Here is an 11,321-nt window from a genome sequence, read left to right on the forward strand (position 1 = left end):
TGCTGGATGTAGCCCGACTGTGATTGAGATTTGTTGCTGGATGTAGCCCTACTGTGATTGATATTTGTTGCTGGATGTAGCCCTACTGTGATTGAGATTTGTTGCTAGATGTAGCCCTACTGTGAGTGAGATTTGTTGCTGGATGTAGCCCGACTGTGATTGAGATTTGTTGCTGGATGTAGCCCTCCTGTGAGTGAGATTTGTTGCTGGATGTAGCCCTGCTGTGAGTGAGATTTGTTGCTGGATGTAGCCCTACTGTGATTGAGATTTGTTGCTGGATGTAGCCCTACTGTGAGTGAGATTTGTTGCTGTATGTAGCCCTACTGTGATTGATATTTGTTGCTGGATGTCGCCCTACTGTGAGTGAGATTTGTTGCTGGATGTAGCCCGGCTGTGAGTGAGAGATGACTTGTCATGTGCAGTGCTGGATGTAGCCCGGCTGTGAGTGAGAGATGACTGGCGATGTGCAGTGCTGGATGTAGCCCTGCCGTGAGTGAGATTTGTTGCTTGATGTAGCCCTACTGTGATTGAGATTTGTTGCTGGATGTAGCCCTGCTGTGAGTGAGAGATGACTGGTGATGTTCAGTGCTGGATGTAGCCCTGCTGTGAGTGAGAGAAGAGATGACTGGTGATGTGCAGTGCTGGATGTAGCCCTGCTGTGAGTGAGAGATGACTTGTGATGTGCAGTGCTGGATGTAGCCCTGCTGTGAGTGAGAGATGAGTGGTGATGTGCAGTGCTGGATGTAGCCCTACTGTGAGTGAGAGATGACTGGTGATGTGCAGTGCTGGATGTAGCCCTACTGTGAGTGAGAGATAACAGTGTGTTGTAATGGTGAAGACCACCACTGTGACTATAAACCCCTTAGAGTTGGGGTTCCTGTTGGGTCAGAGCAGCACAGATAATTACCTCAAAGTTAAATTTCCACATAAGTACCAGTAAAAAAGGTGTGCATTATTGGTCACTGTATTAGCAGATAATATTCCGGCCAGTATGGAATCTATGTTTCATTTAAACTTAATATACCTATGCACAATGCCATTTACTGTAGGTGGCAGAATTTTCTTGACTATGAAACCAAACAAGCAAGTTCTGAAAACAAAATCCAAAATGGCAAATATGTGGAATTTTGTTTTAAGCATTAAGGTATATTGATTATTTAGCAGGCACATTTTTTTTAAATTGAACTGCCAACTTCTTCCAGATGGCATTTATTAGCAATATGGATGCTAACTGGAAAAAGGCAATTTTAACATCCACACCTGTCAATGAATTTGCCTTAGTCAAGTGAACATTCATATTGCCTATGAATGCCAACTTTATGCTAAATTGTATTCAATTTTGTAGGTTTATTCCAAGATGTAATCTTCGTTCTACTTGCTGGTATACTTCTTCTTCTAAATGGTACTGACCAACTTCAACAATTTGAAGATAAAATGTCAGACGAGGAGTGAAACATGGAAAGAGATTGTTTTTAAAAGATACGAGATGGTCTAATTTGCGTTTGAAAGGTGACGTTAGAGGGCTGATTTAAATAATTCCATTGTGGGGCTCGAAATAATGTCAGGTGGGAGTTTATTCCACTCGGGTATAGTTCGAGGGAAGAATGATGCCTTTCTGGTCTGGGTTTTTGAGTGGGGAATTTGATACGAAAACTGGTGGTTTGTTCGGGATTTTCAAACTGTAGGGATTAATCTGTCTGATTTTACGATAGCGACTTTCTGGTTTACAATGTTATGAAGCATGGTCATAGATGTTAATCAATCAGGACTTCTTCACAAGCTGTCATCTAGGTATACCATTCTGTATAGAAAACTAACGTCACAATATGTACTTTGTATTATCAGCTATTGAGTCTTCATACTGACACTGATTAGATTAATTTCCCCTACTGTCGTTTTCCCCGTCAACCGGACGTGTCCAAAACAAAGACACGGCGCTCTCATTGTAGGTCAGATTAGAGTTGTCTGCAAACATCTTGCTTTTAATCCAATCAGAGGCGACACGGCCTGGTACACGGCGCCCTGCACACGTCAGCCGTGGATGACAGGAATTGTCAACCAAAGGCACTCAAAACTGTTCAACAAACACCGCAACAAGCACTGCATGAGCTGTTCTGTCCCAATTACATTATACGTCTCCATGCTGGATTCCGAGACGGACACTGTTGATAAAATTATACGCGTTGTCCCATGCTCGGGAATGAAACTGACAGACATTCTAAGGAACACTGTTCAGATTTATACACCATTAAGGGGAAGATCTGCTGTACCCGTGATGTATTGAGGTATATCCAGCTATGAAAAACAGTTTCTCAAGATAGAAGTTCGTGGACAAGACATAGTCATTGTTTTACAGAAGAAAGCTTGTAAAGCAAAGATGATCTGAGGAAATATGCTTTAAGACAGAGAGTTGAGACAAGAAATTGAATCAGATTTGATCCTTCCATGTTCAAATGGCTTATTAGATTTGGTCTAACAGTTTATCAGTCTACAACAGCATAAACAAATCATGAGCCTGACCTATAGAGAAAGAGACAGATGGAATACAACCGTGTGTCGTATATCAATATCATGCCAGCTTGAGAGGTCATATGTTTTCCAAATGCCGACATGTTGAACAAATCTCCAAACAAACCGTTGTGTTATCAGTTTTGAAGAAAATGATAAAATTATGTTGCCACTATCCCTGACAGAGGAATGGATGGACAGAGGGATAGACAGATGGATGGACAGATGGATGGACAGATGGATGGACAGAGGGATGGACAGAGGGATAGACAGATGGATGGACAGAGGGATAGACAGATGGATGGGCAAATGGATAGACAGAGGGATAGATAGATGGATGGACAGAGGTATAGACAGATGGATGGGCAAAGGGATAGACAGATGGATGGACAGAGGGATAGACAGAGGGATAGACAGATGGATGGACAGAGGGATAGACAGATGGATGGACAGAGGGATAGCCAGATGGATGGACAAAGGGATAGACAGATGGATGGGCAAAGGGATAGACAGATGGATGGACAGAGGGATAGACAGATGGATGGACAGATGGATGGACAGAGGGATAGACAGATGGATGGGCAAAGGGATAGACAGATGGACGGACAGAGGGATAGACAGGTGGATTAACAAATGGATGGGCAAAGGGATGGACAGATGGATAGACAGAGGGATAGACAGAGGGATGGACAGATGGATAGACAGATGGATGGACAGAGGGATATACAGATGGAGGGACAGATGGATAGACCGATGGATGGACAGAGGGATAGACAGATGGAGAGACAGATGTATGGACAGAGGAATAGACAGAGGGATGGACAGAGGGATAGACAGATGGATTGACAGAGGGATAGACAGAGGGATAGACAGAGGGATGGACAGATGGATAGACAGAGGGATAGACAGAGGGATAGACAGATTGATGGACAGAGGGATAGACAGATGGATGGACCGATGGATGGACAGAGGGATAGACAGATGGATCGACAGAGGGATAGACAGAGGGATAGACAGATGGATAGACAGAGGGATAGACAGATGGATGGGCAAAGGGATAGACAGATGGATGGACAGAGGGATAGGCAAAGGGATAGACAGATGGATAGACAGATGGATAGACAGATGGATGGACAGAGGGATAGACAGATGGATGGACAGAGGGATAGACAGAGGGATAGACAGAGGGATAGACAGATGGACAGACAGATGTATGGACAGAGGAATAGACAGAGGGATGGACAGAGGGATAGACAGAGGGATAGACAGATGGATGGACAGATGGATGGACAGAGGGATAGACAGATGGATAGACAGAGGAATAGACAGATGGATGGACAGAGGGATAGACAGGGATAGACAGATGGATGGACATAGGGATAGACAGAGGGATAGACAGATGTATGGACAGAGGGATAGACAGATGGATGGACAGAGGGATAGACAGATGGATGGACAGAGGGATAGACAGAGGGATAGACAGGGGTAGACAGGTGGATTAACAGAGGGATAGACAGATGGATGGGCAAAGGGATAGACAGATGGATGGACAGAGGGATAGACAGGGATAGACAGATGGATGGACAGATGGATAGACAGATGGATGGACAGAGGAATAGACAGATGGATGGACAGAGGGATAGACAGGGATAGACAGATGGATGGACAGATGGATGGACAGAGGGATAGACAGAGGGATAGACAGAGGGATAGACAGAGGGATGGACAGAGGGATAGACAGATGGATGGACAGAGGGATAGACAGATGGATGGACAGAGGGATAGACAGATGGATGGACAGAGGGATAGACAGATGGATGGACAGAGGGATTGACAGATTGATGGACAGAGGGATAGACAGATGGATGGACAGAGGGATGGACAGATGGATGGACAGAGGAATGGACAGAGGGATAGACAGATGGATGGATAGAGGGATAGACAGAGTGATATACAGATGGATGGACAGAGGGATAGACAGATGGATGGACGGAGGGATAGACAGATGGATTGACAGAGGAATAGACAGATTGATGGACAGAGGGATAGACAAATGGATGGACAGAGGGATAGACAGATGGATGGGCAAAGGGATAGACAGATGGATGGACAGATGAATGGACAGATGGATAGACAGATGGATGGACAGAGGGATGGATGGACAGAGGGATAGACAGGTGAACGGACAGATGGAGGGCATTACCATATCTACCACCTGGGTTGTGGAGGGGATAAAAAATAAACACTTCTTCAGAAACTATTGATATACATGTACAAGACACTGACAAATCAGAAAGAACATATATGTCCGATAACTGCAAAGCTTCCATTCCACGACAGTGATTGTCTTCAATCTGTACTAATCTTATTCTAATTGTATTCTGTACTTTGCATTCTTGGCCTTTTTACTTAAAGGTGAAGGTTAAAATGACCAAAATACTGCACAGCGCACACATGTGGGTGATGCAGATATCCTTAAAGTTTCAAGCAAAATATTTTCATTGGCTTAAAGGCTACAGCCACAGGAATTTTGCACTTCTCTGACCTTTGACCTATAGGTGAAAGTCACTGAGACTTATAAGAATATACTGCTCACATTTTTGGGTTGTACAGATAAATTTCAGGCTTCATCAAAACATCATTAACAGTACAATTGTGATGGCCGAACAAGATCTCACTGGCAATTTTGCATACATCTCATCTTTGATTTTAAAATCAAAGCCACAGTCAGAACCTCATAAGAGCATATTACCCACCTTCAATTGGTAATACAGTATGGTACCTTTTGTTTCATAAAGATATCCTTCATGGTTTTAGAAGTTATGGCCCGGACATTATAGTACTAGAATATTTGAACTATTTGATCTCTGACCTTGAGATAAAGGTCATATTGACCTAATTACAGTGCATTGCACATGTCTTTGAGAGTGATGCAGGTAGACTTCAAGTTCATTCCCGACAACCATACAGTGGATAACCCTATCTCTCAGGGGAGACATAATTCGCCGAGCCTCGAGGAGTTTCCTACGCCCTGAAAATCCCTCTGGAGCTGCCGATCACTAGGCAAAGGGACAACTCTAAATATAGTTTTCTCTTATATTTCTGTAAATATGGATCTTTCTTATCAACTAATTAAATGCCATGTGCTCCAATGACTTTTATTCAAGTTTAATTTGAATCAAAGGAAATCAGTACACTAAAATAGGAAGTTAATTAAAAATACTATTTTTTTCAGTCCCGAGTCAGATATTGTAAATGTTAAGGGTGCATGCACAAAGTGATGTTTCCCTATCCCCCATCACCTCCCATGCCTTTGTCCCCTTTTTATGTTTCTTATTATTCTTTACACCCTTTTTTGACCTAATCAAAGGATAACATTTTGGGCTAGCTGATTATTTTAAGATTTCTTTGATGACACATTTCAGCTCTTTGGCAAAACGATGATTCTACAAAAATTTGTGGAATTTTCAGATATTTGGCAATGCATGTATGTTATAACTAATCATGCCCTTATTTCTAGATTTAATTTAGTATCAATTAATTCTGATTGGGATGTACAGCAGTACTTGGAGTGGTCACTAATGTCGCCGCTGGTGGTGGTTCTAAGTGGACCCTCCTTTGTCTACAATATAACGACCCGTCGGAAGAGTCCAATATTTATCACCTGATTTGTCCCAGTAAAAGATTAACCCTATGGTATGAGACGTGGGTATTACTAAATAACGTTTTTCTTGTCTTGTGAATCCGGAGAAGATTGACAAACAACAGGAATTTCTGTTTCATTTCCCTGGGTGAAATGAGCATCCCACAGTGTCTGTAAGTCTCGCCACCTTAGGGATACAATTATTCTGATAGTACACGCTGGACGCACGACATGATTGAATGCAAGCTTTAAGTAGACACGGATCAGGTCAGCGGCACACGATAGCTGTCAGGAGGTTGTGGAGTAGGGATAGTCTTACTCTCCGAGGTGACAGATATACCAAGGACAAGAGAGACACACACATCTATCTTTTCAGACCTGATATCCCTAAACAAAAATTGACCCTAGTCTTAATTTGTCAATAAATGGGTTTTGCCCATTGTGATTTATATAATTATTTCCATCTTATAATTCGTATTTTTAACAACGTTTCTTTCCACATTTGTTAAAAGGAATTATCAATTTTAAGCAAATTAATGTGAGCCTGCATCACTCACCCCTTCAATGTTAAGATGTTTGCAAACACATTTTACATCTGTGACATTCAAAGTGGGTTAAAGTATAATTATTTATACAAACTTGATAGAAAGCAAGAAAACAATACAGTTCAAATGCCATTCTCCTACAAAATAAAGGTTTTCTGTTGTTAGATTTTTACTTATTTTATTCCACATGCACAGACTTTCAACTTGGTTGAGGTCATTCATTTGAACGACAGGCTTAATGTTATAACTGTACAATGTTGTTTCAGGTGGGTTTTTTTAATACCTTTTAATCCTGTAGCCAAGGTAACCCTATAGGATGGTCAGTGTCATTTATTTGGACACACTTGAAAGTTTCTAACACCAACATTGAGTTACAGAAGCAATATCATTACTCTACCCCGGCAACATAGATGTTAATGTTATAACTGTACAATGTGTGTTTCAGTTTGTTTATTTAATACCTTTTAATCCTGTAGCCAAGGAAACCCTATATGATGGTCAGCGTCATTTATTTGGACACACTTGAATGTTTCTAACACCAACATGGAGTTACAGAAGCAATATCATTACTCTACCCCGACAACATAGAAGATAGGTTAGGGTAATTTATTCAAACCACGTTAACAGCTCTTTGTTACAAACAGTTAAATATTGTTTCTTTAACATTTATGGATCTTCAGAACAGGTCACTTTAATATTTTCACATTTTTTACCCCTGTGACCTTGAAAATAGGTCAAGGTTATTCATTTTAACTAACTCAAATCACCACATAAAAGATATTGAAAATACTTTCCTACCCAACAAAATATTTGATTTCAGTGGTTTTATTGTAATCAGATATTTGAGAAAATATGGTACTATTGTTCTTTTTTAACTCTTTCACCCCTGAAGACACATTTGAACTCTTCCAATTCATAGGTCAGAATAGTTCATTATGAAATTTCAGGGGTGAATGAGTTAAAAAAATCACCCATTTTAAATGTCTTTCTCTGTCTAACAATCTGAGATCAAACCCTCCCACTACATCTCACCACAGAACCACAGTTTGAGACAAATCATGTACCATTTTTGTTTCACGGTTATTACATCAATATAACTATACCACAAATGTTTAGCTCCGTGTAAAAGAGGAATTGTTTTGAAATTCAGACATTAGACACAAGATAGGATCACTGTTTTTGTCAGCAGTCCAGTCTATTTCAATGAAAGTAAATGAGCAAGAGTGATGTCAGCCGAAGGGTTTAAAACTCAAATTCAATCAACTTCAATTACAAATTCATCAACAACAGTTTATCATTTAAATTGATTAAAATCAATCAAGTTGGAGAGCTATGACAACTTTTTAATGTTTTTATTAAATAAAGAAAGTCGCAGATAATAGTATTATTTTGGTAAAGAATTAATATGAACGCATAGAGATAGTAGTTATTTCAAATTTAACAAAGTGGTTTATAATCATTAAAAAACTTCCATAACAGATCTGAAATCTGGCAATGTCTTTTTATTGATTTTCTTTAGTTATTACCAATCAATTTGACTGTTATTTGATTTATGTTTTTATTGTACAAATGAAATTATTTAACAGTACAGCACTATCGTAAAGGCCAAAACAAATAAATTGTGCAATTCAGGTTTTACTTTTTTACAGAAGTAATTCCTAGAGAGTGCCAGTGTTTTCCCCGGGTGTTAGAAACAAATTGGGGCATTGTTAGTGTGATATAGGCAGAACATAGAAATGTATAGAGGTATATGTACGCACTCCCCCTTCTGTAGAAATCACTGAGGGCATGTGCCTCGATCCTGCCTCCAATGGCAGCCATTTTGATTTTTAGATTTGGATCTAAATCAAACTTTGCGGGTAATTGATATTAAAGGCATTTGTATAAATTTCATAAAAAAATCAAAGTATTTCTTCAAAGATTATCGCACAGAATAAATAAAACTTTTCACAAAATCTATGATAGTGTGATCAAAAACTGTTTAAGACCATATAGAGTGATGAGACCATGAAATATGGACCTATCTCAGGTATTCTCGTATGACCTTTGTGAAACTTTTTGATCAAAATATGCTAAGAAATAAAATTACTATTGAATTTCACAGGTGAGATGGAATTAAGTTCTTACCGTTCAGTAACGATTCTCCAAACACTAAAAAATACAGGACATTGTTGACTCCTATTTCCTGAAATATAGCCAGCACCTGTAACAGAAATAAATGTCTGTATAAGTCCGATCAATATTACAATATGATTACTGTGACAATGTCTTTTATCTATTTCTAAACATTTTATTTCAGGTTGGTAAGTATGGATTGTGAAAAGATTCATGTAGCACAACCAATAAGTGTTTATATGTGACGTCATTTGTCTGATGAAGCTTCATCAACAATTAGTTGTTATATATGTACCGAAACGACTCGATTCAGCTATGCTTTGTTTAATACTTGGTCAAGAATAATGTCATTTATCCTTTTATTGCTACCTTATCTGGCCTATTAGGACCTTATTAGAGAAAGATGTAGACATTTCAGACAAAAGCACCTGTCTAAGTTCGTAACTCATCACCTTAATAAGTATTTCAATTACAAGAGGCCCAATGGGCCTGCATCGCTCACCTCGTATTAATCTCACAATTGTAACCTTAAAAGTGAACTAAAATAAAGCTACAGGCAAAATATCAGTGTCTTGACTTCAGAAGGATCACATTTGACCCCTGTGACCTTGAAAGTCAAATATGGACATTTAAAGTTGAACAAACTTCATAGCCCTTCCTACCAGAATGCAACTTGCCAAATATCACCACCTTATACCTTTTGTTTATTGATAAGATGACTTTTAAAGATTTATGCACTGTGGACCAGATATGACCATGAAAGTGTGTCAAGGTCAATTCAGAAGAAGTTATTTAAAGATTTCAACATATTTGACCCCTGTGACCTTGAATATGGGCAAAAGTCAATAATTTGAACACACTTTGTAGCCCTTCATGCCAACATCCTTCTGGCCAAATATCATCGCCCTGGACATTTTGGTTATACAAAAGAGGTCAATTAAAGGTTTTCAAGACAATTGACCCCTTTGACCTTGAACATAAGTGAAGGTCATTTGTTTGAACAAAGTTGGTAGTGCTTCATCCCAGCATGATATTGGCCAAATATCATCATCATAGGCCTTCTGGTTATTCAGAAGTTATTTAAAGATTTCAACATATTTGACCCCTGTGACCTTGAATATAGGCGAAGGTCATTCATTTGAACAAATTTGGTAGCCCTTCATCCAAGCATGTTACTTGCCAAATATCATCACCCTAGGCCTTTCGGTTATTCAGGAGAAGTCGTTTAAAGTTTTTAAACATATTTGACCCCTGTGACCTTGAATATAGGTCAAGGTCATTAGTTTAAACAAACTTGGTAACCCTTCCTCCCAGCATGTTACTGCCCAAATATCATCACACTAGGCCTCTTGGTTATTCAGAAGAAGTTGTTTAAAGATTAACATATTTGACCCCTGTGACCTTGAAAATGGATGAAGGTAATTTATTTGAACAAACTTGGTAGCCCTTCATCCAAGCATGCTTCTGGCCAAAATATCATGACCCTAGGCCTTTTGGTTACTGAGAAAAAGTTGTTTAAAGTAAAAAGTTGACGCCGGACGGACAACAGACGCCAGACGCCGCACCATGCCATAAGCTCACTTGGCCCTTCGTGACTCAGTATGAATGAAATCGATACACTGATTGAAAATTAAATCCTGTCGACAAAATGAAATGACAGGAACAATTTTTCCTAATCTGATTATCTCCTGTTTTTTCTTTGTAGATCATACAGTTCTATGGTATTCATATTAATGTAAAATGTAAATTAAAATAAATGAAAATGTCGACAAACAGCCTGCTTTAGTTTGATGAAAAACGTAACGTAACAAAAACTATTCTTCAACATATTGTACTGTAGAGGTGGTGTACAGGGATCCAAACTAGACCCCCTTTATTTTTGTCTAATTCCTTCCATTACATGCAGGATTAATAGGCATTGAAACATATGCAGATGGCTCAGTGAGTAAAATCTTTCTTAATAGCATGGCCTTCACTTGAATCTATTGAATCAAAATCGGAATTTGGCCAAAATCATACAAAAAAGGTATATTACATACAATGTGGCATTTAACCAAGTCCAAGGCAATTTTCATTTAAACTGGTAAACAGTAATCAGTAAGATTTAAGCATGTTGGTGGTTTTGAACTATTACTATCATTATCTTAAGGGTGCATGCTCAAAACGTATTGTGATCCACATAGACAACAATGTTTAGCTGGACCGACATTAATACATTCAAAAGCTCAACAAAGTCATCCTGTGATGTTTTTATATCTATAGAAACAAGAGGTCCAAAGGGCCTGTATCGCTCACCTGGATACCTAAGCAATCATGGCAAACTATTCTCCAAATGAGATCAAGGGAATATGCCAGACCCCAAGGCCAATCCTTGTAGCATAGCTATATTAGATTTTTCATGACCAGCAATTTTATGTATGGTTATGGGGTGGGGATCTCAACTGTTTCCAAGATTTGACTCAGAAACTAGGTCCCTAGAGTTGTGGCCAGACCCCAGGATCGATTCTAAT

At 39.3% G+C, this 11,321-nt stretch overlaps 1 protein-coding gene across 1 annotated transcript in view; it reads right to left on the reverse strand.

Moving 5' to 3' along the window:
- LOC110441749 (sodium/hydrogen exchanger 1-like) overlaps window positions 1-11,321 on the reverse strand; it is a 55,473-nt gene that overhangs the window by 18,850 nt on the left and 25,302 nt on the right. The window contains exon 6 of the mRNA XM_021484992.1: window positions 8,824-8,899. Within this exon, the coding sequence (XP_021340667.1) occupies window positions 8,824-8,899 (76 nt within the window). The remainder of the gene's footprint in view (window positions 1-8,823; window positions 8,900-11,321) is intronic.

The sequence above is a fragment of the Mizuhopecten yessoensis genome, unplaced genomic scaffold (genome assembly GCF_002113885.1).
Source record: "Mizuhopecten yessoensis strain PY_sf001 unplaced genomic scaffold, ASM211388v2 scaffold716117, whole genome shotgun sequence".
NCBI lineage: Eukaryota > Metazoa > Mollusca > Bivalvia > Pectinida > Pectinidae > Mizuhopecten > Mizuhopecten yessoensis.